Genomic DNA, 27,761 nt, shown 5'->3' with positions numbered 1-27,761 from the left:
ATTTTGGCATCTAATAAATTATGTCATTGGTTCAAAAGCCTTTTTAAAAAAGCAATTGTGATAAACATCATAAATTGTATTGTCAAGCTGCATATAGTTATGTCGACGCCTTTTGCATGTTTACATGAATGTGCAGTGACTACACGACTCCCTGTAAAATCTTCTTAAAGTGGACTCATGTATAGACACCTATAGAAAGAGGCTTGCAGATATGCTGGGGTTTTCCAGGCAACTTCCCATTTCTGATAAAGATTAGACAACTTGTGCAATTAGGATGTGTCTGAAACACACGTGTGTTTTCATACACTATTCTGGATTCCAAGCATCATTCAGAGTGAAGCTACCATTATTTAAATCTATGGACTCAACTTTCAAAGAGATATGAACATAACCGCTTGCTATTTTGCAGACCCACGAGCATTCCTTTCATAGGTTAGTATGTCCTATACTCATGTCTCTTTACACTGAACATACCCACTTTTGTCATTTCATTACCTATTTCCCACAATTTCCAAAGAATTCTGAAGCAGAAATATACTTAGCTCTTTCAAAGTAGTTTGGCTTAAGGAAGTAAAAAAAGAATAACCAGGCTAAGTCCTAAGCTACTGATTTTAATGGAAATACAAATTTTGTCGAAACCAGTTAAACTTGTTGCCTAGCAAATGGCATCGAGATCAGGCTTTGATGCAATGATCGCAAAGGAATCACTAAAAACAGCTCAACCGAGGTTCCCAAATCAGACAACTTGTGAACACGGGGAGAGATTACTACTGCGTCTCTTGAAAGTGATATAGAGGCATCAAGAAAGTATGTTTGTCTCCTTATACTATGCACACCAGCTGGCCCTGTATGTTGGGGTCAGATGCTTAAGCCTTGATTTCCTCATCTGTATAATGGGAAGAATGACACAACCTCATGTCACAGCCTGAAGAATAAATGATCGAAATCTATTTGAGGGCAATATGGAGTGCACTTAACACGCAACATGTTTGCTTAATTTTTGGTCCTTACCAAAAACAAGCCCCAAACCCTTTGAAATGCCTTTCTTATGATTTACATTTCTATATGTGATCATTTATCAATCCACTACTGACAGGGAGTAGGAATTTGGTTTGAGATAGTACCATACAGCATTTCATAGACCAGTTGTTGGTGTTGGTAGTGACGTGTACGTGTGTGTGTGTGTGTGTGTGTGTGTGTGTGTGTGTGTGTATGTATGTGTGTGTGTGTTTTAAATTTAGGAAAATCATGTTTCATGTACAGAACTGTCCTGGAATTTTGAGCATACAAGTTTGTTATTCCGAGCCATTTGATTAAATTTAACCACAGGAAACTCTTCCAAGTCCTAATGAAGCAGCAGTCACATCTAAAAAGGGAGCCAAGCCAAAAACCATCCTTTTCCAATATCTCTCTTTCAAACATCAGACTCCAATATAAGCTCCATGGTTTTCATTTCACTTTTATACCATCTCTCTGAGTTGTTGGAAACAGGTTAAACACAAGACAGGGAGTGGTGCACCAGTAGGTCTTTGGTGAAAAGGGTTGGCAGCAGTTCTACATACAGATATGTGTGCATGTGTACGTACATACACACACACACACACACACACACACACACACACACACTTAAATACACCAACTATAAAAATTTATTTTAAAGAAAGGCCATTAAAAAATTAGAAAACTGGGGCTTCCCTGGTGGCGCAGTGGTTGAGAATCCGCCTGCCGATGCAGGAGACACGGGTTCGTGCCCTGGTCCGGGAGGATCCCACATGCCGCGGAGCAACTAAGCCCGTGAGCCATGGCCGCTAGGCCTATGCGTCCGGAGCCTGTGCTCCGCGACGGGAGAGGCCACAACAGTGAGAGGCCCGCATACCACAAAAAAAAAAAAAAAAAAAAAAAAAAAAAAAAAAAAAAAAAAAAATTAGAAAACTATAGTTACTGACAGAAAATTTGAATTGAAATTCAGAAATCAGCCATATAATTTAAGACCTTTGAAATGAATGTACTTTTAGTTCATGACATAACATGTGATAGTTCAAGACACAGATTAGGTAAAACAGACCTTTAAAGAAAGTTAAAATTACCTTTTCATTAAGAGAGAAAAGTTTTTTTGCCTCTAAACAAACTGATACAACTTGGAAGATTATAATTTTTTCATATAAGACACATATACTTGCACACAATTTTATTGACTGTGTTGTTACTAAGTTAAATTAAGCTGTTTCAATAACTGAAGAAGTTACAACTAACCGAAACAGCCTGGACATAGAATGCGATCTTATGATATTGCCAGGTTTCCAACATCACATTAATTCCATGCGATGGTGCACTTCAGCATAATAATGCGAGGATCCTAGGATGCAGCAGACACAGAAATAATGTCAAAAGCAATTCTTCACATTTGGATCTTACCACATCAAGTGCAAATAATGAACTTAAACATGAAAATGCAATTTGCTCCTTTTAAAGTATACATTTTTAACTCTTGCAAAAAACAAAAAAACCCCACCACATTCATTTCCAACGCCTCGAGGTAAAGAGGATGGCATCTATCACAAGTGCAGAGGATGTCTGAAGGATTTAGAAGCAATCTTTTCATAATGCTTCTTTGGGTGAGGAAGTAGAGTTATGTGTTGCTCAAAATTCATAAAGATTATTAAGTTTACATCCTCACAGAAGATCTGCCACCATTGCATCTCTCAGCTAGACTGTCAGCATCCCTGCCCAACTCTACAGAGAATAGGTCTCTGGTTCAGGACATTCATTCATTTTGTGGCATTAGTGCTCCAGTGTATAAAACAAAGATTCTGTCCCATTCAAAAATCAAACAAACAGAAACAGAAAAACAAATCGCCTCCAGTGGAACAAGGATACAATATCATAACTGAATTCAGGTACTCATTCTATCAATAACCCTGCATGGAAGTAACTTTAAAAGGGAAGTAAGTTTTTATTCCAGCAAGTTGATTCCAGATTTTCAACTTTGTGTGTCTGTGCCTGCTGGGCTATTTGAATGATTACTCTGTCCCTCAATGCCCTCAGCTATGACTGACCGGGCACCCATGGCCGTGACCCCTCACGGTAAGGAAGCTTCCTAAACAACAGTGAGCTTTCCTGCTTGATGAATTCCAACCTCACAGCTCATCTAAACTGAGCCTATGGGCTTCACGGTTTTCCTTCTTACTCTCCGCATAGGTCTACGGGAAGTTATGAAACATATTTTTCTAGTCCTCCCAGGAGCAAGGCCAGGTTCACAATTTGACCTCAGAAACACAGCAGTCCTGCAAAGCCAGACAGCCTGATAGAACTGAGTATTCGTGTTCACTGCCTGGCCCAACACAAACCATAACATGCAGCAGGGAGCAATGTTGCTTGTGGGAAATGACGAGCAATGGATCAGTGGGAGAAAATAATGGGATTTAATCACATAAAAATATCCCAGGCACGCAGCTCCCTTTTCAACAGGCTGCCCACCTCAGGTGAGGGCACAGTGTTCTTCTGAAACCAACCACTTATCATTTACAAGGGAGCTACCTAGCCAGATCTTTTGATCAGATTAAGTAATAGGGTTCTGGGCACACCCAGAGATGCCCCTTCCCATCACGTGAGTATATGCACCTCCCGGAATAATTTTAAACACACATACAAAAACACCTATGTATGCATCACAGATGTCTTGGATGTGTGAGAAACGACCCCAGGAACAGGGCAGGCTCATGTGAAAGACTGTCACAGACTAATTAAGGACACCACTGCCGAAAAAGGAAGGGTGACCCTGCAGTCTTATTTACACAATATCCAGCCAGAGGGCTGTGAAGTGGAGCCCCAGTGGGGGCATTTCTATCTGAAACCCAAGGGCACCTGCATTAAGGAAACTGGTGTAAATGAATCCCTTTTTGCTCAATGACAGAAGGAAAGACACCAATACTTCAAGTATCTTGGTGTGGAATCTATGTGCCGACCCTCTTGGATTCTCCATAACAAGACACAGTTATCTCTTATTTTATTATTATTTGCACTTCACTCTGCATTCGTTTAGAAGGAGGACATTCTGTGGCAAGAACAATAAAGCTTTTTAGGCAGAAGGTAGGGATTCAAAAATTGCAAAACCTCAGCTTTCAAAAATAGCCTAAGTGACCTCTTGCAGGACTCTGACCACTCTAGCAAGCAGGAGGCAACCCCTGTGAAGAGCGAATTCTGGCAAAGTTCTCTCTTCACAGATGATGCACAGCTTAAGCTATAATGAGTTTTTGGGTTACAAATGCTGAACGCATTAATATTCCTTGATGATAATTATCACAGTCTAAGCACCTTTCCCAATGTGAGTAGCATAAAGCAACTGAAGCAGCATTTTTACTACATTTGAAACAAGCTGGAAAATGGGATTTTCTGCTCTTGTAACCTGGGGTCAACATACATCAAGCATTGAATATTAAACACACCTCTATATGAATCCCGCATCCCTTTCCTACCCTTCTGCTTCATGTATACCTAAAGCTATCTCCTTTATCCATTCTTCATTATGAAATTCTCGATACGAACATACGTGTGACATATATAATTCGAAAAAGAAATGTGTTTCCCCCCAATCACATGAATCCTATGCTTCTTCTTATGAGAATACAAATAGCACATAAGATCAGTAAGCCACGCTTTACAGACGAGATGTGTCTCTCTGCAGTTTGAATGAAAACTGTGGTCACTGGCTGCATATAAAACACGATGAAAATTAGAATTGAGCAAACAGACTCCTAGAAGAACCAAATGCATCACATACAAGACAAACTACATACAGCCTTTATCTCTATACTCTCAAAACTCATCATACTCTTAAGCACTGAAAGGTTTACATGTGAATTCTAAGCCACCAACATGATAACAGTCATGACGTCAGCAGCATTATTTACTGGCAATAGTTCGCTAAGGATCCTGGAAACCAATTTTCAATCCAGACTAAAAGAACAATATTGTTATTTGGATAATAACCATCAAATATTATAAGAAGAAATTGATAAAAGTGATTCACTATGCATTACATCAGCAGTATCTGTCTAAGATTCGGCGTTTGCCTAGCATACCCCAAACGGATGCTGTATAGACTTCACTTACTGTACCCCAACTGGATTTCATAATATGCTCGGAATAAACTATATATTGACTTTTCCTCATCTCTTTTTCTTCCTCTCTCTCTATTTAGTGAAAAAGAAAAAAATATCTATTTCAAAGCTCAACTGATACTAGGATGGCTCAAAATCATTACAATAGAAGAGCCTCCTTTTTAAAAAGCATGCTATAATCTCATGTTAAGATTCTATGTAAATAATCCCAACAGCACTTTGACTTAACAGTGACAAAATGAAAGCCAGTTCGAACCCTTAATCCAAAGAATGGGAATTGATTTAGGTATTTCTTTAGGTGTGACTCTGCGGAACTCATTTGTACCGTGTTACCCACACTTCATTTAGATAATATGCCACGCTGTAACTGCCTCAAGTTCTGTAACATCATTTTTACTTATGTGCTGCAAAAATGTCTTCAAATCCCATTTGAATAGAAGGCAGGGTTATGAGGGAACCTTTACTAAATATTTAACAGCACCATCAGCTTATTAAATACTGTAACGTGAGAGCCATGAAAACATGACATACAGTGCTTGCCTTTTCTCTAAAACTTAATGTCTCTCTGCTCATTTTGAACACTCTGCAAGCCCATTCATCAGCAGAACTGATGCATTTCAAAAAGTCCTCATTTACTAGCAGATTAATATGGTTAGAGAACCTTTTTAGTGTAGAAATGATTAGAAACTTACTTGGTTTTGCTGTGCAAAATCTGCTTTGCTTTGGCCTAGGGAAAAAAAAACAACCTCACAAAACATTTAAAAGGCTATTTTGAAAGAGCATGCAAAGGAACACTGTTTGAAATAAAAGAAAGTAGGGGGTATTTTTGGTTCACAGGAATATAAATACGCCAAAACAAGGCAACAGATTTACAGACAGCTGATAAAGTACATGTACTCATCGAATCTGGAAGTAGTATCTCAAATACACATCATATAATGAGATTACCCATTGTGACGTTGCTTTTGACCATGACACTGATGGCAGGTAATTTCATTTGCAACTGTTCATAATTGCATTTTTTAGAAGAAGGGGTTAATACAATTTTGCATTTAGTCTGTTAAGATATTTTTAAATACAACTATGCTTTTTTTAAAAAAAATAAAAGTTAATCAGAAATTCTGTAGCCTGTTGCAGTAGGTAGAAAGTAGGAATTCTCTCTAAAAGGATATTTCTATTCACAAAGAGATACACTATAGTCTAATTTAAAGAACACCTCCTTTCCACTGGAGGCCTGCAGAGTGAGCATTTATCCTGTAAACACTGTAACAATGATTATCTGTCCTCCCCTGTTCTCAGTGGAGACTCTTGCTTTGGAAAATGTCTTGTGGTGACTTACTAAATTCAGGCTATTTCAATTAGTATTACTGCACATTAAAAATTAATTGCATTACTGAGTGGATTAAGGTTTAAATTTCAATTCTACAGTATGTGCACTAGAAATGACAGCTAAAAATCAATGCTCCTTGGCCCACAATCGGAAGTGTGTACACTTGAACAGCGCGGGCCTGGCGTCACCAGCCAAGCAGTTTTAAAAGACTTGATAGTTCAATTGAAGGTGTGTCAGCTCTAATTCTACATTTTAGTTTGAATGCTGCACAGTAGCTCAGCCTTAGAAAAAGAAAAACAGAACAACAGTTGACCTAACCATTTGGAAAAACAAATGGACACAGGTACTAAAATTATGACAACAAAGGGATTAGAATTTGCATATAATTATACCCAGGCTAAAACCTTGCTCGTAACTCTGTTTAATAAGAACACAGGATCCTTGACTTAAATCCACACTATTTTTTTTATTAGTCACTGAGTGACAGCAGTCGGTTGGGGGCAGGAAACAGGCTATTTTGTAGAGACATTACTACTATGTACAACGCTCATAATAACTTTATTCTATGTTTTAAAGAAGCCCAAGAAGATATGGAAAATACAAATCTTTTCCTTAAACAGTGATCCTATTTAAGCCCCCTTTATAAGTTATTAAATCTCTTTGGGGGAAGGGACAAATGAGTTGATCATCCTGACGACAAATTTATTACATCTAGGCGAAACGTGTGAAAAGAAATGGGTCACTTCTATTCACAGTAAATTTGTTCTTCTGAGAAGATGAAGAGGAGGAACATTACAAACCAAGTCCACAGAGTAAAGGAGGATCAATAAAGGCCCACCAAGCCACCCAGGGTATCTGGGTTTGGAACTGAATGGTGATTGGTGTGCGCCTAAGAGGAAAAATGCTGCCTGCAATGTTCCTTAAGATGCCCTCTGGGGTTGCACCTGCACCGGTGGCCAAGAGCAAGTTCAGTGTCAAGAGAGTAAAGGAGATGGGAAGTAATAACAACAATAAAAAGAATAATCTGCTGCAAACGGACCCCGAGGTGCAGTAGTAATCCCCATGCAACAATCACCCTTCACTGCAATTTACTGATGTGGCTTCATTACAATACAGCATATAAAGGGGCAACGTACAACGTGCACTCTTGAAAGCTATGTGGTTTGATGCAGCACACACCACCCTAGAAGGCACTGCTCGGGGAGCCAAGTCAGATTGTACAAAAGTGACATTACCTGTAAAAAAATTAAATAGAGATGTAACATGTGTACAGCATCGTGATACACGGGCGGTGGGGGTGGAAAGAGGATAAAACGTAGCAGGGAAAGGTGTTTCCTTAGTGAACTATTAAAGGCATTCCAAATTCATCTGAATTGAAACATCCTTTGAAGAGGTAACAACTTTTAGCTTTGGTAGAAGGAAAAGAGAAAGGATATGATGTTTCCCGTTGGGGAAATAGAAACTGGCACTCTGTTTCCTATTCTGATTCTTCAGAAAATGAACTTAAACCGTGTTCTTCGGTGAACTTACATACAGCACATTCAGGTTACTATTATGCAAAAGGAGAACACGATTCGCTTCTCCCATTCTGGCCTGGCTGTAGTTCCAAGTCTTCCTTTTCAGTCAGTGCCCAGAAGATGCTGAAGCAATGTGTTAAGGCGAAAAAAGAGATTCTTTCCTCACTAAGGATAATTGAGTATGTCATTGGTTAATTCTTGTTCTATGATCCTCATTAGCATGACTCTCAAGTTTATGGTTATCATATCCGAAATATTAAGACATTATAACTATGAAGGTGCAGGTAATTGGATATTAACCAGAACATACTTGACTGGGCAGGAGGTAGGGCCCTGCTTAAACTAATCTTGAAATATATTAATCACCAATTAATGAAAGGGTTTCGAATTCATTTTCTATTATAGAACACCTCCGAGTAGCTAAGCTTTTCCTAACAGAATGACCTGGAATAACAGGATAGAAATAAAGAATATGGCCATTTGATGGTGGGCCTGAATTAATTCTTTACAGCCTGTTGTCAGGTAATCACGAAAACTATAGTTAAAGCCTTGATTACAGTTATGAAGCCTGATGCAAAGAAGAAGGGATACTTTTCAATGTTCAGCAGCCTTGGTTTAAATTCCAAATTTTCTCCTTTAAATGCCAGAGCCGTAGCTAAATATTTTACCAGAGAGCTGTCATAATATTATCTGAGTCTTTCAGCCTAAGCAGACTGTAGCCCTCCAACCTAACAACAGATGTACTCTTAAAATAAAAACCAATTAATGGGAGCCAGAGAGATCCAGCAAAGGCATGCTTTGTACACAGTAAACAGGAAGTAGTAAGAAGGTGATGAATATATCGAGGGATAAAAACCCTGACTAAGTGGTGGTTGAAAAGTCACCACCACTTAGATGGAAATAAAGTAATGCTGAGAAAAGAAAATGGAAAAAGGGGAAAAGAAAACAGAAAGAGGAACATAGAGAAAAGGAAAGTCATATTTCTCTAAAATCCACGGGGCTCTGGGATTGTGTCTGATGTGTCACAGATGTTCTCCTAGTTTGGTTGTAAAAGTCCCCACCAAGCTCCCTAGAAAAACTTCTGGACCTATTTCACTGAGTTAGAGAAATTGCTACCAAAATGCTATTCATCTTTTAAAAAATTTCCAAGTACAGTATTCTCATAAAGAAATTCTAATATCTTTTCCAACTTAAAAGGTGTGCCCCCCAGATTCTCTGAAAAAAAACCTACATTTTCATATATAAACTACTATATATAAGATAGACAACTAATAAGAACCTACTGTATAGCACAGGGAACTCTACTCAATACTCTGTAATGGCCTATATGGGAAAAGAATTTTTAAAAAGAGGGGATATACGTATATGTATAGCTGATTCACTTTGCTGTACACCTGAAACTACCACAACATTGTAAATCAACTGTACTCCAATAAAATCTTGTTTCAAATGACTTACATTTTTAAGTCAGAGAAAACAATGTGTTTGGATGAGTGCAACAGAAGCAAGGGACTGAAATGATGCCATCTCTGTGTTTCCTGCCTTTAGTCACTTAATTTGATGGAAATAGTTAAGAAAACTCCTGTTAACTCAGGGTTTTTAAAAAATTTGTTCTTTGTTGAATTTAATTTTAGTAATTCTTAAATAAGCACTCACGGCAGATGAACTAAGATACGCAGGCATGTCAGCCCTTTTATCAACAATTTTGCCACAGAAATACGCAAACATTTCAATGGCTCTTCATTAGCAAACAAATCAACAAGTGATATTTTAATGCCTGACTTTATTCCATCTCTGTGGGGACCGTAGTTGAGAGTGTGATGTACAGTACAGAGAAAGGAATTATCAGCCACAGCGTCCCAGGGCTCTCTCCATTGAGGACTTCGAAGCCTCTGCTTAAAGAGTGCATTTAATTGACTGATAGACAGTAGCTTCTTTGTTCACAGAAGACAGCGAAGTAATGGCAGCTTGAAAATCGTACCATCTACAGGGTCTCCTGAGACTAGTAACAGGGGGATATGTGTCAGGAATAAATAAATAATCTAATTATTAAGCCACTTCCTGTCAAGTTAACTCCAATTTGTTGGCTTTTGAAGGCAACAAAACGAGGCATTTTTCCTCATTATGCTTCTCTTTTTATACCAGTGGTAATCACAGGCGGATTAAAGGGTGCCTGATTGGTTTTTTTGTCAAGGAACTGAGAAGCAGCCAACAGTACAGAAAAACAGAGTTGGGGTTAGAAGAAATTTCATGCTTGTCTCCTTTCCAGATCCCTAACAGCCCACACGGCTGCCCCATACAGAGCTGCCAGCTGTACAGCAAATGTGTACCCCTCCAACTGAGGCCTACCGGGCCACAGGCGCCATCCTGAGAGCTGTGAGATACCTTGCAATCTTGGCAGGTAGCTACTGCTGTCATAGGCATAATTCTAAAGGTGACCTAGGAAGCCCTATCAGCTCACCAAATGCAACAATATAAGCAGCTGAAGTTCAACGCCTACTCTCCATATTGGCTCCCTTTCCTTTGTTTACTGCTATGATTGGCCCCCCAAGTAGGAAATCACCTATGGAAATAGGTCATCAGAGACCTTTTCTTTTTATGTGTCTGAGCCGATCCTGTGGAAATAGGTCACTATGCCTATGCGTATGCAGGCCTGTGTGTGTGCGGGGGACCTCTTTTGCTGATGACTTTCCCCGCCCTCCATTGAGAAATGTTTTGCAAACTTCATGCAGAAACAGACACCCACACCTGATAAACAACATAGCAAACGGTGAGTGGAAACGGATATGCCCGTGGCATATTCTACTGCAAGTCAAAGGAGAGGACAAAACCAGAGCCAGAAGCCCTACCAACATCTCTCAGACAGTCACTTGGAACCTTCTATCTGACACAGACTTTGCCCAGCGTCTCTGTATGGAGCTTAGGAAGGAAGGCTGGCATCCCGTAACTCTTCTTGGGAACAACGTTCTTCTGAGGTCTCTTTTAGGACAATGTGTTCTAAAAAGTAACAAGAAACTGTATCTTCCATCTGTCAGTGGGCTCAGTGAAAACCCCCAGGCTCACAGAAAATTCACATCAGGAGAAATGTCTAAGAGGCTTTCTTAGGGGCTTGTAAATTAGAAACTCCACTAACTGCCAGCATTTTTACTCTTGTAAATCAAAGCTGCTAGGTGCAGGCTAAAACACAAAACAAGGATAAACATCCTGGTTTGTCTTTTAAAAGCTTAACACTGAAATAATAGAGAGGCTCAAAGATTTCCTTGAAAAGTTGCTTCCGAAATAAGAATCCAAATAATCAGGATGAGCTCTTGAAAACTGTATCTTATTCCAAACAGATTTTTTTTTTTCTTTGAAAAGATCTTTTTGCTTTCATATTAAATTGTCTTTGTGTTCAGAAAGGCTGATGGTAGCAGAGGTTGATAAGTTCCTGTGTCACCACTTTGCACTTGGTAAACGGTGTAGCTATGTTCTATTTATGCCTGCGTATGTCCTTTCTGAATACGTCTTGAATTTTTGTTAAATTGTGCAGATAATTAAACCCTCTTCATATTTACAGTCTGCTTCACTGGTACCATGAATTCTGTTTTCAGTTACTGTCTGCAAATCCCCTCTCTGAACAATTTCATACGAAGCAATAACACTTCATTTTACATACGTTTTATCTGATGTCCCCATACAGAGCTGCCAGCTGTACAGCAAATGTGCGGTTCTCAAACTGAGGCCTACCAGGCCACAGGCGCCATCCTGAGAGCTGTGAGGCCCCTTGCTGTCACTGTGACCATCACTCCACACTTCACACAACTTAAAATCATCTGATTATTAGAATTTGTGGCCCACACTCCATTTTATCCTTTATTTAATCTATCCCCACATCACACATTTGTTTAAATGTTTTGGCTGCTTTACAAATCATGCAGCCATCTGCACAGTAGGTGTGACACCATTTTTTAGACAAAAGTTACGTGGCAAACAAAGATAAAGTCATTTGAAATGCTTTGGTGTTTGTTATTCTGCCTGGTTCACTTGGACCAACTCTAAGAAATAAATAGAATTATCTGCGTAAATCGATGAACATCTATAAAAAACAACACCCAGCAGAACGCCGAGCTTGCTCCATTACCTAGGTTAATATCATGACAGCTGAGGAGAGATGACCTGGCCCACTTCTCATCTCTCCTGTACAGATGGCTATTAAAGAGAAAGTACCCCTTTTGTACGGTCCATGTAGAAACCCTTTATGGGCTTTTCAAATAAGCCAGCATTGCCCACATGAGGGTAGCTTTCTGTTACCATTAAACTGCCCAGATTTCATCTTTTTTAATTCAGCTCCAGATGAAACAAGCCAGTATTTCAACATATTTAACACCAAATGCTTGTTTCTTACTTCCCCGAGTTTTGTAAGCAATCAACTGAAGATGACTTAAAAAAAAAAATTCAATAGTCTTCTCATTTAGAATTCATGTAAACTCCAGAGAACCTAAGGACTTGGAGCTTCCTAGGACAGTGCAGGTAGACACATATCTATACACCCACACGTATATGCACTGTTGTAGATAACATTCTATTCATTTTTTTTAAAAAAAGCAGCCAGTGGGCTTCCCTGGTGGCGCAGTGGTTGAGAGTCCGCCTGCCGATGCAGGGGACACGGGTTCGTGCCCCGGTCCGGGAGGATCTCACATGCCGCGGAGCGGCTGGGCCCGTGAGCCATGGCCGCTGAGCCTGCGCGTCCGGAGCCTGTGCTCCGCAATGGGAGACGCCACAGCAGTGAGAGGCCCGCGTACCGCAAAAAAAAAAAAAAAAAAAAAAAAAGCAGCCAATGAAAGCTGAGAGTGTAAAGCACAACATGGCTCTTTATCTCCCTATGCAGAGATCCATATCTTTGGATATTTCCCCTTCAGACACATAAAATCCAAAACCATTATAGGCCTCTAAATATTGGTTTTAGTCTATTCTAAAGCAAGAGCACTCAAGCTGAAACGTTTCAGAGGTGATGCTGAATGTCACAGAACTATAATTAAGATTAGTACGTAGCGCACCATCCACTAAAGAAATGGAAAGAAAAGAATGCCATTTGTGACCCTGGGCACCAAACAAATTGCAGAACATACAGATGTCACCTGCCACAAGCACAGACTAAAATTCCACCACACTGTACAAAACTTGCCTATGCATTCCTTTTGTCTTGATACCAGTCCTTCATAGCACGTGTAACATAATACATAGGGTAGATCTCTTCCCACGTGCACTGTGGAAAGCTTGAATCTTTTCATGATCTTTACAAAACTGTAACTATCCATAAAGCACTGAGTACTAGAGATCTGAATAAAAAGAGTTAATATCTATGCATCTGTGTTTTTGTATTAGCTGTCATTCATAGTCCCAAATTCTAGCTTTGCTTTTCTAAAAGATAAATACGTTTGCTTCACCCAAATACTCTAAACATCGCCCTTGATCTGGGACATGTTTGTTAATGACTATTTGTGTATTTTCCTAGTTTTTCGCAAAAGAATGTACTCTGCCAACCTTAGATACAATTTTGCTATTACATCACTAGTCTTTCTGATCAGATGAAAAATAGGAAAAATAAATTTATTAAGTAATCATCTCTAAGTCAGTTTTTAACAACAATTCTTAGGTAAATGGTTTATATTCATTCCCTTCATGTTCTCCATATGAGAACTATGAAAGCAAGGGTTGGAAATAGCCATGGCTATATAATGACCACTTGTCCTCCAAAGGCCATGACTGTAGCCATCAATTCCAAGGATAATGGTATTTCTCCCCTTTGATCATTTCTTTGTCAAGCTGACTGGCCTTCGATGGTGAGCTTACTGCAGGTTGTCTACCACCAGCCGCTCGCAATTTGCTCCCTCTGTTTCATGAGACAGTTGTCTGTGGCTGTTTGGAACACATTGGTCTCTTTGGGGATTTATGTGCTAGTTGCAATGCCAACCTCCACAGTGATCGAAATTTCTTTCGAACTAAAATAGATAATTAGAGACTGGTAACTATTGGTCAAGAATTATCAGAGTGAAAAAATTAAGCTTCTCATAAATAGTTCTTGGCAATGTCATCTCTTTGTATCGTCGCATGCCTAACAACCCTTTATTCAGAGCGCTCACAAATTTGCTCTACTGCTGTTGAGCCTCATAATTTTATATGAGGCAATCCCTTTCCTGGGTTAAACACATTTACATTCTCTGGTCTCATCACGATCTGTGCTAATCCATACCAAATAGTAATAATAACAACAATGATAATAATAATAACAGAAATCTCAAAGAGGAAAAAAAACAATAAATATTTACTGTGCTGATAAGAAGAGACAAGTGAATAATGAATTAAAGGACACAGTGCAAAATGGCTTCTTTCTGTATTTTCAGGTCAAAAGCCAATGTAAACTATGTGAAAGGAACAAAGGAAGACAAGAAAAAATTTCTCATCTGTGCAGAGTTTAAAGGAGGGAAATCTTAAAAAAAAAAAAAAAAAAAAATAGAGGGAAATCTTTTCCCCAGGAAAGCTGTTAAAATGTTTCGTAGCTCTTTCTGTGTGTGTGTGTGTGTGTGTGTGTGTGTGTGTGTGTGTGTGTGTAAAGAAGAAGAGAAGAGAAACCTCTAAATAGCCACTGGTCTGATTTCTTACTGAAACTGTGTCAAAATGCAGTCCAGACTGAGGTTTTCTTTTTTTCCTTAATAGACATAAGTCAAATCCCGAATGTATTTTTATTGAGTAATTATTCCTGCAACTCAAACCATGTGTTCACACCTAGCTGCAAAATGGCACTTATGCAGAGCATCTCCAGTGTATACCTGGTAGAAACACTGATGGTTTTCCTTTCACAAATGTCCCTGGCCAAAAGCCTGAGACTAGCATATCCAGAAAGAAGCGTGGAGGTTCCCTGACATTGAAATTGCATTAAAACATGTGGGGCTACGTAGAAGCAAATGCAAATAACTTGGTCAAAGAAGGAATTTAAAGTTACACCTCACTGAGTCATCTGCAGACCTTGTTTTCCATCAGGTGACATAATCTTTCCCCAGACTGACTGAAATGGAAAACAAAATCTGTAAAAACACTATAGACCCTCTTAACAAAGAGTAAGAGGCTTTTCAGATAGCCTCTAATCTCTCTTCCCTGCTAAATGTCTGGTTGAGATTATTTTTTGATTCGACAAAAAACATACACAGATACACAACCTAAAAATACCTACCCTCAACGGAGGTACTTTAGCCAACAAAATCATGCTGCCTGCCTCATTTGAAAACCTAAGCATCACACTGGGATTTTAAAAAGGGATATCTTAGCCTTTGTGACATCCTCCCCTTACACATTCTCTCTCTCTAGATATTAACAATGCGGAGGAAGTATAGGGACTTGGATGCATGGTCAACAGATGTAACAATTAAATGGATACTATTCATTTGTTTGGGCCTCAAGTGCAAGAGAATTACATATTTTATTATTAAAAAAAGCATGAATATTAACTAACTAGGCCCTCTGTGAAAAGGAATAGAATTTGCTTCTCTGATGGAAGGTGAATTGTTAAATGCTCAGATCCCAAGAGGAGATGAGTGTCATATTAATCCACCATAAGGTAGAGGGGGAAAAGCTTTGGGGAAGCACTAATGATGCAAGGAATATTAAGAGAAATACTAAGGGAAAGGTATAAAGCAATTTAACAAAAGGACCAGGACAAACCAATGAACGTTTTGGACAAATGATACCAGAATCAAAAATTCCTCTCACGCTCAACATTCCATTCAGATTCTACGTGTGCAAAAGAACATTAATACTGTGTTGAAAATATATTCCATTTGTTCATCTGGGTCCTGGGATAAATAATAAATCCAGAACCAGAAACATGTTTACACAGAATAAAACTAATCAGAAGCAGGCTTCCCTGGTGGCGCAGTGGTTGGGGGTCCGCCTGCCGATGCAGGGGACACGGGTTTGTGCCCCAGTCTGGGAAGATCCCACATGCCGTGGAGCGGCTGGGCCCTTGAGCCATGGCCACTGAGCCTGCATGTCCGGAGCCATCTACAGAAGCACAACGACTCACTAACTTTTCCACAGGCTGTAAACTTCCAAGAAATATTCTCACTAAAGCCCAGGTAAAACTGTAGCATAATACAGAACCATGAATGACTCTCACCAGTAAACTCTACTCAAGAAATAAAGAGATGGAAATTATTAACACTCATTATTTGGAAAGAAGAATTCATTTTTTCTAACCCATGCCGCTCCCCACACCAAGTCCATTTTGAAAGTTTATATAGAGTATTTTTTTGGAATCCAAAATAGAAAGGAAAATAGAAGAAACATTTCAATCTTTCTTACACATTGTCATTATCTTCTAAACACTCAGTAAAACTGTCAGTATTATTCTGGCACATTTATGAATAGGCCATTTAATGTATGAGAAAATCACTAATACTATTAGTACTTAAATCTGGAAAATATAGAGATAAAGGGACCAATATTTTAGACCAATATTTTAGCTCTTAGGTATATGTTCCATTTTGCATAATTAAGCAGTTAGTCTTTTCTAAACCATAATCCTCCTAAAGACCATCATTTGAAAACTATAAAGCAAATCCTATTGAAAACCTATTAATAAAGTTTCCAACATGCTTTTGACTTCATTTTCGTTAATATCTACAAGAGCATTAGAAGTTTTGTTATAGCTGGTTTTAAGGATCGGTAACTATAGTTGGAGAAACCCTTCTACTGTACGTTCTCAGAATGCAGCTGATTAGTGTATGATAAAACTTATTTACCCCTGAAAATGAGTTGAGTCTAAAATGTTGAATTTTCTTTCCTTTCTTAGAGTTTGATAGTAGGAGACCATGAGGTTGATCAGACTTTTCAAATATTATATCACAATTATTTACAGTATTATAAAACACCATGAAAGGAGTATGAAATAAAACTCTCATAGTGTAAAAACACAAATGAATGACAAAAATAGTATAAAGTAATAGCAATTGCCATTTTACTAGTAGAAAAAGATCTGCTTGATAAAGTTTAATTGGCTGGTAAAATTCTTAGTGTTATTAAGTGCTTATCAAATTAAAAACATAGGAGGTAACCCCAGAGGAACTAAGGGATAATGGGACAATATGAGTAAGTGAAAAAATTATCCTTTTAGTTCTAGCTCATGTGATAAATGTAAAATCCCTGAAAACAGTGGTTTAGAGTGACTTCAGAGATCTTTATCCAAACCGCTTTTACAAAGATCCGTGTAAAATTTGGTGGGGAATAAAAAATGATGACTGAATTTTTTATGTGATCTTTATGATAATGATTATTTCCAGGCTGTTGAAACCATACATATAAAATTATTTTACAGCAATTTAAATTATTTATGTTTCCCTATCACAAAAACTCACCACTCCACATTTTGATACAGATGCTTAAGCAACACACAGCACTGCCATTACCATAATAACTTCTGAAATTAAAACCTGTCTAAAACTCTATGGAAAGCTAACATCCAGTTCATTAACCATTCCTGTTAGTTTTCAATAATGCAAAAATGATTAGAAGTTTAATTTGTTAATCACCTGTGTTTTGACTGGCAGTAGATACATAATCCTCTCCAGAAGTCTAAACTAGCCCTTGCAGAAAATAAAATGTGCTAATGTCTTATCAGGCCTAATAATAGTAATAAAAAAATCAATCATGCTTAGGTAAATCATTGATGGTTGAACAATTAATTCATCTTTAACTCTGCTTAATTATATAGGCATTGATGTACACAAGGAGGAGAAAAATCGATGGGTAATAATGTTTAGAGTGTCACTCACCAATCATGTGATTTGCAACATGCACCTGAATATCCCATTCATTGTAGAAAACCATCTGACACTTGATGCACTGATAGGTCTTCTTCTGAGAAAACAAGTATAAACAAAATTACTTAGACACATGCATTTTTAAAATTTTAATTTAAGTTAAAAAAAACCCCAACCCTACCTACTCACAGCATTTTCTTGAGACCTTGGTCTTATATATGTTGTTAACCAAGCTTCTGTGAGGCCACTTGGGCAAAATTCTATGTCCTTACTATGACCTTATGGCTTGATCCTAACACTATGCTTTTAGTTGCAAACGGAAGAAATGAGGGCACATAATTATGGCATAATATATGTGGGTTTTTTGGGGTTTTGTTGTTTTTTTGCGGTACGTGGTCCTCTCACTGTTGTGGCCTCTCCCGTTGTGGAGCACAGGCTCTGGACGCGCAGGCTCAGCGGCCATGGCTCACGGGCCCAGCCGCTCCGCAGCATGTGGGATCTTCCCGGACCGGGGCACGAACCCGTGTCCCCTGAATTGGCAGGCGGACTCCCAACCACTGTACCACCAGGGAAGCCCTAATATATGTTTAAAGATACCTAAACTCAGAAACAGAAGTTGGTATTAAACAAATATCTGTAACACATGGCTGAGTTTCAGAAACCGATGTCTTTGAAGATCAGGCACACTTTCATTCTGACCAACATAACTGTGGTGTTGTTTCTAGATATTTGTAAGTAAAATAGCCAACAAGTTAAGATTCACAAAATGTAGCTAAGAGATTTAGAGACAATAATTTTTAGGTGAAATATGAAATTTAGATGATGTTTCAGAAATTGCTAAGTACTAGCATTTAAATACATATCTTCTATAAAGAAATCATGTCATATTGAACATGCTAACACCATTTTATCATTTTACATGAAAGTCTTGTGGATAGAACAGGATTAATTATAATTCTTGTATAATAAATAAAGAAACTGAGGTCCAGAGAAGTAGAAAAATGTGCCTGATGTCACAGTGCCACACACAGCTGGGAAGAGAAATAAGCTCTCTTGATTCTAAATGCGAGGCTCTCTGATAAAGGCAGCTTTTATGATTTCACATCTTTATTATTGTGTCCCCTATACAGCTCTGTATATATTAGGTGAACTCAATAAGTAAAGTACTGCTTACGTTTTCCAGAACACAGTTACATAAATGCCTTTATGATGAAACTTGATATTTACAATTAAAAACCACCTTGGAAAACAAAATAAAGCCTTATGAAATAATCCATTTGAAATGCTCCCAAAGGTGAGAAAATGACATTTGTAAAATCACATCAATGACAGTTTGTTAAGGCATTCTTATAGAATTATCACTTCATCAGCAGTCATATAAAATTGTTTTACAAACAGTAGCAATAGAAAATATCAGTCAGTCAATTGCAATTAATTTTAAAGAACTCAACAAAATCAAAGTTAAGCACAAAAGTGTAAATGTTGTTTAAGTTTTCTTAATTATTGTCGCTTAACATAGTATTTGCTTCCGTAACAGAGGATAGTATTCCTTGAAAAACACAGCAGTGCAGGCATATTTCCAGTGGAAGGTTTCTATAAAATCTATCAGGCTTTGTACATTAGGCATGTTGTGAGAATTGAGTGTGTTAGGTCTAAATCTAACACGGACTTGAAAAACACTGAAAATCACCAAGGAAGATTTACTGCGTCGAGCTGTTTACAAGATGCTTTTGATGGTAACATACAGAGCAACATGTGTTGCGTAAATAACATCTATCCCTTTTAAACAATATTTCCCTTTAGAACTAGTTAGAAAATATTTCTTACTCCCAGATGACCTACATTATATATTGTTTATTAGCATACTTCCAGCATTATTCCTGATATGTGACCTTGCTGAACAACAAAGAAACATAAACTTAATGGCTAGTCTTTTCTCTTGTTAGCAGAGTAAAACATACAATATGTCGAAAACTGTCTCCAAAAATGATGACTGATGAATATGTTGGCAGAATATACTAGGGCTTTTTATTTCCTGGTCTAATAATAAAAGAATAAAATCACTTGACAAGCCAAAATAATAAAATACCAGCACTTACTATTGCCTTCAAAATGAACTGACACATTTGAAGATCTATGTTTATAAGTTTTCTTTTATCACTGAAAGAAAATGCTTTTGTCACTCCTGATAATTCAAATACTAATGCTACTCTTAAGACAATGTCCAAAATGTTACTTTCTATTCTTATTAACAAAGTCATATTCTGATCTACAAGCTCCTAAATTTGGGGCTAGATGGAGTAATAATTTAATGTGATCAAAAACAATATACGATGGTCTTAAAATGCTGCAGCTTAAACTTCATCTCACTGTACATCTCACATTTCCCAAATACAAAGCAGTGATATACCAATTGGGATGTGCTGTAGTTTTCTTTTTAAAGCCATGGTATAAAATTCATTTTTACCCTCAAATTAAAAAAAAAAATTTAAATGACCTTTAAAACATTCCTATTGTACTTATAGACTCTTCGCAAAATATTTGAAAGACCCCTACCTGCCCGCTTCTCCCCCATACACCATCTTTAAGTAAAGTGGTTATAACCTCTGAAAGTGTTGGCCTTGCGGGGCTCATTCCCTTGGAGGTATGGCCATTCCAGCTCTGTACAGCTGAAGTTATCAAGGAATTCTTCCTCATTCTAGGCCCAAATCAACTTTTCACCCGTTGGTCCTAATGCTAGGCTCTGTAGCTATAAAGAACAGGCTGAACTTCTTGTCTAAAATGACAGTGACATGAACCCCTTTTCAGACTGAAAATACAGTTATGGTGTAAGAAATTCTTTGAGCAACTTGCACTATCCCCGTTACTTTCTTCCAAGTCAATCTTTTAACCAACAGAACCCCAAATTAAGCATAATACTCCAGGGGTGCCCTGACCTGTGCAGAGTACAGGACTGTCACCTCCCTTAGAACAGCTGCTTCCATCTATATAGAAGACAACAACAAAAAAAAAGTCAACTGAGATCATTTCTTTTAAAAGCAGATAAAAGTAGAAACAGAACTTCCATTGTTTGGGCCCCAGATTGGCCTTTATCAACGCTTAAGTTGTCAATTTACTTGAAATGCTAATTTAGTACAATTTTTAAAAGAGACTTTTTTTCATTAGCCTTTTTTAATGTGCTACTTGGGAGTGGGGTTGTCATTTCCTGATTGTTCTCTTTTGTTTTCTGATACTGATAGATGTAATTATCAAGGATACAACTTTTTCCCAGAACCTCATTATTTTTGATTGATTTTGAGAACAATTTAAATGTGCCTTTTTGACACTCTTGTTTTCAGTGATACTCTGGTTAAGGTACTCAGAGACTTGCAGAAAAGATCATCTCATAAATTAAAAAAATGATTAGGATCTCTAATAATGTATACTTTAAAAAACCACATTATTCTGATCAACCTCCCTCCCCATTCAATCTATATTCCATTAGGACTTAGGCTTCACATTTAGCCTCATCAAATTAAAAAAAAATTATACTTTGTAGTTGTAATTACTTTGATTTTTTTAAAAAACAAAACACTGAGTGTAAAAAAAAAAAAAATCAGTGAGTCCATAGTAATCCTCAAAAACAGAAAAGGAAAAAAATTTCAGTTGCCACCATTGAAGTGACTATTACATGAATCTCTTGTCCTGAAAATTGGTAATTAAAGGCACAGAAGCATCATGATTTTTCAGGAGGTAGTGTAGTTCATGCCTTTTCGATGAGGGAAATCTCTTTTTTACCGAAGGCTGACAGTAAGGGATGACAAAATTAGAAATTCACCATTTTGCAATGCCAATAAAATGGTCCAGGATAATCATTAATGGATGCTAAAACTATTAGGAGAAAGGTTAGTCTCAGAGACACAATTTTCATCCTTTGATAACAGCAAAGAGAAAGGTGTACCTTTACAGAGACTTATCTGGTGGCAATCACTGTAACCAGACTATTTAGCTTACCATCACTAATAATGGACATTATGTGTCTCTCAGTGTGATGCAGTATGAAGTATAATACATCTTAATAAAGTATTCTTATCTAACATGTATACCTGAGTCTAATTAAGCCTTTAGATGAAGCGTTCTAATTTTGGGGAAATGCAGGGATAGAGGAACAAGTGTTTCTTTGAGGAAAAAACATTACACGAATCCAGAATAATCTTCAAATCAAATCAAGAATATTCTTGGCCTGTTATCTTCAAAAAGGTAACGTTTAAGGGGGAAAATAACTGGAGAGATTGTTCTCAAATGAAAGAGAGAAAAAAGACAACTATTTAATGTAGTGTGAGGTAAATATAATGTGTGGTTTCTGAACTGGGGAGAAAACAGCTATAAAAAAGTTTTTGAGGAAATTGGGGAAATCTGAATATCAGCTGATTATTAGACAATATTGAGGGATTACTACTGTTAACTTTCTCAGATGTGAAAATGGTATTATGATTACATGAGTAAATGTCCTTTCTGTTAGGAGATGCATACCGAATATTTAGATGTGAAATGGCATGATGTTTGCAATTTACTTTCAAAAGATCCAGAAAAAAAGAACATATATAGTCATACATAGATAAAGCAAATACGGCTAAATGTTAACAATTATTAAATCTAGGTGCACGCTTGAACATTTTCGTAGTAACAAACAAGTGGGAATAAATGAATAGAGTAATTCATAATATGTAGTTTTGTCAACATTAAACCCCATCCCCTCTGTCCATTTTACATTCCCACACTTGGTGTACACCAAAAATAATTTGTGCTTAGTTGTTATAAATACCTGTGCAAACATTTTTGTATTGTTTGGAGGGATTCTTCAGATGTTTGTTTTTTACGAATCTAATGTATAAACCCTGAGAGGGCAGGAATCATTGCTGACATCCATTTCTGTAGTAAAGTAATAACAATTCCTTACAATTGCGTCATGCTTTACAGTCTATAAAAACTCATATGGCTGAAACTCACAACAAAACTGTGAGAATAGATAAAAGAGGGATTATTATCCTCAGTTACAGGTTAATTAAATGACTTGTCTCAAGTCATGAAGGTTGTGAATACCGTAAGTAAGGCCAATATTCTACCCTGTCTCCCACCCACTGGGTTTTAACACAGTTTAAACTATGATCGTTTGCAGGCAAATTTACAATTGCATGTTAGGTGCATTTTGGAAGAATGCTCTCCTTACAATTGTTTAGTGCTTTGGTCCTTGACAATGCCAGGGATGGTATGAGACTAGCTGATGACACTGAAGGAACTGTTTCTAGCCACTTTCACCGTAGACTCCCAGACCCTTGAGGCCTGCACACCACACACACACACACACAAATCCACCGGGCAGAACTGGTTCCCCAAAGTCCCCCAATCTGCTTCAAGATTTTCTTTTGCTCTCAGTGTCTTGAAGTTTTATTGTCATATTTTCAACTGTATGTTTATTTTTATTTATGTTTATTTTTACTGCTCAATACTTAAAGAACAATTTCAATCTAAGGGTTCAGGTATATCTCCAATCCTGAAATCTTTCAGTGACCTTTTCTTCAGTTTCTATGTATCTCTCACACACTTTCCATTCACTGCCACTGGTACTCCTGTTAGAAACAGACTGGAGCCTCCCAATCTATCCTCCATGTATCTTAACCAGTTTTTCATTCATGTTTTAAAAATCGGCTTGTCCTCTATGTTCTGGTCTAGGTGATTTTCTCTGTACTTTTACAAACCATTGGTTCTTTCTTCACTGATGTTCAGTCTAGAGTTTATCCTATCTACTAAAGCTTTTATTTCAATGACTATTTGTCATTTCTAACGTTTCTAATTTCAAATACAAGTGCTCTTTTAAAAAAATTTCTACTTGGATTTGCTCCAAAATTTGTCACTCTTTTTAGTGAAAATCATACTTTCATTTATCTTTCTAAGCTTCTAAACATACTTACTTCAAAGTCTTTGTCAGACTGCTCCATATAATTAATTTCTTCTAGAGTAGAATTTTGGTCTCATAGCAGTTGGGTTTTATTTGTCTGCTTTACTACATGAATCTGATGAATCATTCACATATTTTGGAATCTTGGTTTGAAGCCCATTTTTAGTGAAAGGTTTTTATTTTATGTGCTCATTCCTCCCTTTCCAGTACTTTTGCCATTGCTTCTACTAGGCCATCCAGGCTACCAGACCAGGCTAGGTCACACAGGGGCACTTCCTGTGTATCTGCTGTGCTACGGGGATGTCAGAGACACTGTGAGCTGAATCACAGGGCCAGCATATGGATAATTCAGTTTTAAGTCACAAACTGTATCTCTCTTCCTACCCCTTTAACTGTACAGCTCACGGGCCCGAGATCCATGGACTGCTCAGCAACAGAACCTTTATTCTAGCTTCCTGTCATGAGCAGTGAAGTTTCTCCCCAGGTCCTGCTTTAAGCAGCGGGCCTGGCTTTGTCCCATAGGTAATGAGAACTCTAGTTACCACCTCTTATTTCTGGAATAGAGTCCAGGAGACCCCTGGCTTCCACCCTGATAACCACTTGGTTTTTAAATTTGGTTCTCAGATCTCAAAGATGAACAACTGTTTTGAGGTTGACTAAATCCATTTGGTTTTCTAACTTTCTATTTTGTCTATCATTGGTATATGTTTGGAGCATCAAAGCATGAAGTTACAGAGCCATTTTTCAAGGACATCCCATAGCCCTCAGGCCTCTCTATGTCACCAATCCCAAACTTTGGCGGTGGCTATCAAGGAAGAACTAGTCTCAGACTCAATCAGGACCCCCTGAAATTAAGATGTGCCCAATGATGTTATAAAATACCCATTCCAAATATAACCACCAGTCTTAGTAGGGAAGCAATTTTAGGATTCTCTTTCTGCAATTAGTTACTATGAAGTGGCTTCATCATTTAGCTGTGTGACAAATCATTTAATGACCCTGAGTCTTAGTTTCCCTCCCTGTAAATTAAAAATAATAAAACTTACATTTATAGTTGATGTGAGAAGCAAGTAAGAACTATATAAAAGTGCTTAGCTTAGTACCATGCCTACCATGTAGCATGTCTGCATTAAACAGTAACTACCTTTATTACTCTTTACTTGACAGGTTATTAGGGGGATGGAATGGAATACCCGATGAGCTGTATGGCACAACAAAATTGCTTGTCAAAGATTATTTCTCACTCTTTTATGTGGACTTTAAAACCGTATTAAAATTTCCCTGAACTAGAATCCAGTCATTTAGATTGTATGGAAATTAGCAAGGGCCAAACAAATGTTTATTAAATAAAGCTTTAGGGGCTTCCCTGGTGGCGCAGTGATTGAGAATCCGCCTGCCAATGCAGGGGACACGGGTTCGAGCCCCGGTCCGGGAAGATCCCACATGCCGCGGAACAACTAAGCCCGTGCATCACAACTACTGAGGCTGCGCTCTAGAGCCCTCAAGCCACCACTACTGAGCCCATGTGCTGCCAGCTACTGAAGCCCACACGCCTAGAGTCCGTGCTCCACAACAAGAGAAGCCACCACAATGAGAAGCCTGCGTACTGCAATGAAGAGTAGCCCCCGCTCGCCGCAACTCGAGAAAGCCCGCACGCAGCAATGAAGACCCAATGCAGCCAAAAATAAATAAATAAATTTATTTTAAAAAAATAAAATGAATTGTCTCCTAACACATTTATTTATTTCCCTCAAAATTTGCCTTTTTATGTTCTTGAACTTGATGTCTAACATTAAAAACTGAATTTAAGCCCAAATTTCCCTTGGAGAGAGATGCTTTATTAGGCTCATTTATTCATCTCCAGTTCTCAGATTTCTCCTGATTCAGTTACTGGAGTCTCTTCCAAGGGACCTAGCTTATCTCCCTTACTAAGAGATCTTCATCTAGATGATCTCATTTAATGTTATGTATTCAGTTGCTGTTTCTATGCCATTGTAAATTTACCTAAATCAATCTCCTATAATGTTATCCATAAAGTAAACAGTCAATAAATTTTGTTCACTGATTGTCCAATGGACAATCTTAAGAGGCATCGCACATTCATCACCTTCATTCCTAAGGTACTATTTAGGACTTGTCTATTTCTGCCTGCAAATCTCTCTTCTACCTTACACAGCACCAGTGAAGTGGAAGAGGCTGAATAACACAAACTAAATTATTGCTGTAGTAAAGTTTAAAAAAAAAAAAAAAACCCACCAGAGCATGTGCTGATTCTTTTTGAGTTAGGGGGTTTGCCCCTAGTTACCCATGACTGTAATATTTTGCTAGTTCCTAGTATGAAGGGATTTATGACTCATAGTAATTAACTTCCTGTACTGTTTTGTAAACACTCATATCATTCAAGAAAGCTAAGAAATTGCGACTGGGGGAATAGTAGTTTGAATAATGAGTATTTTATAAACATAAATCTGAGGAGGAAAAGAAGAAGTCAAAATTCTTGCCTTACACCAAATTAGGGTCAATTTTCCTTGTCAGTTATTCCAACCATATACTGATTGTTTTCACCTTAAAAATATGAAACCTCTCTCCTGTCTCACCATTTTCAAAATGAAGAGGTATGGCTGGTAGATATTGGGGATATACAGTTAGAGAGATGAAGGAGTAGGAACATTAAGTACTATACTGCAACACCACTGAATTGCACCATATGCCCATGGAGATCCAATCCCAAAGGCTGGTAATACAATTTAAAATTCCACCACAGACCAGGAGAAAGTTTTGTGAGAAAGAAAAAAAAATTATTTTAGGATTCATTAAGACATATTTTCTTAAGTATATAACTTCTGCTCTCAAAGCAAGTTGAGAATGTAGACAGGTTTGTGAACTCTTTACGAGTACTAGTACCATTTATTAGATACTTGTCACACATATCAAAAGGCTGACATAGAGAGAAGTTTTATTTAATATTAAATCATAAAAGTTTCCTCTTGATTCTCTTATAATTCATTACATGTTGTATCAGAATTATTTCAATAAAACTGATTTATCTCTAAAGGGCTGTAAGGGTAGGGAGAGGGCTCTATCTTACCCATCTTGTATCTATGCCATACATAATGTAAATATTTACACACAATCAATTAATGTGTGAATGATTCATACCTGTTCATTGTAAAATTAAAAAAACCTTTGCTTCCTTCCACTTCTCTTTAGATGAAGGCTCCTGTGGAGTCCCAGTGATTCCCTTTTGTTTATATTCCTAATCTATCCTCGTAGCTACTCTTCTGTAAAAGGAAAACTGCACATTCTGGTAGTTTGTGTTTTGTCTACAGAACACCCTCCCTCTTATTTGGGTCATTTCAGTTACCCTGTATGTGCCCAAATCGCCTGGTCCTTTATCACTCTTATTCCAATAAGATATATTACCTCATATTACCTCCTGTCCTCCTACTCCCAGCAGTTTTTTTTTTCGCTTCTCTCTTCCTCCCTATTTTCATTTCGGGTTCTGCCTTCTCTTGTCCATCCCTTCCACTTGAACAGCTTTCCTACTGAAGCATGTCACACCACCCTTCTCTTCTCCTTCAGATTGCTTCTAAAATCCCACCTGCTCCGTAAAGCTTGTTAGCAATAACACCCACACAACAATGTGGGTGTTTACTTTTTTGTTCTTGTTGTTTGTACTCTTCAACAGTAAGTTTTTGAGCATAGAGGTCTGTTGCCTTGACTTTACCTATTCTAAAACATACTGTGCAGTTACCATGTATATAAATATATAGGTGGTGGGGTTCTTTTAATCCCTTGATTTAACTGAAATTATTTGTATTTCTTCAATGCCTCCTCATTCATCATTCCAAAAATATATTTAAAAATAGAATGAAATGCCACCATATTCTTTATATTTTCAAAGGTACTAGCACAAGCTTATACAGAATATTGGGGAGTTTGAGAATTGCGAGGGACAAGTGAATATTTTAATTTCCTCATCACAGACAATCAAAGTGAGGTCCCCAGAGAGATGAAGTGTCCTTGTCTGTGACTCACAGAAAGTGACTCACAGAAAGCTCT

At 37.8% G+C, this 27,761-nt stretch overlaps 1 protein-coding gene across 5 annotated transcripts in view; it reads right to left on the bottom strand.

Annotated features, from left to right (window-relative positions):
• The window catches only part of ZNF521 (zinc finger protein 521), a 279,725-nt gene that overhangs the window by 116,027 nt on the left and 135,937 nt on the right, over window positions 1-27,761 (bottom strand). For 4 of the 5 annotated variants that reach the window (XM_059039727.2, XM_067014909.1, XM_067014907.1 and 1 more), the window contains one exon: window positions 17,774-17,858. In XM_059039727.2, the coding sequence (XP_058895710.1) occupies window positions 17,774-17,858 (85 nt within the window). The remainder of the gene's footprint in view (window positions 1-17,773; window positions 17,859-27,761) is intronic. The other variant, XM_059039728.2, reaches the window with a different exon arrangement.

This window comes from Kogia breviceps, chromosome 15 (assembly GCF_026419965.1).
Source record: "Kogia breviceps isolate mKogBre1 chromosome 15, mKogBre1 haplotype 1, whole genome shotgun sequence".
In the NCBI taxonomy this organism is placed as follows: domain Eukaryota; kingdom Metazoa; phylum Chordata; class Mammalia; order Artiodactyla; family Physeteridae; genus Kogia; species Kogia breviceps.
The sequence above is the reverse complement of the archived record's forward strand: the minus strand, read 5'-3'. Positions and strand labels throughout refer to the sequence as shown.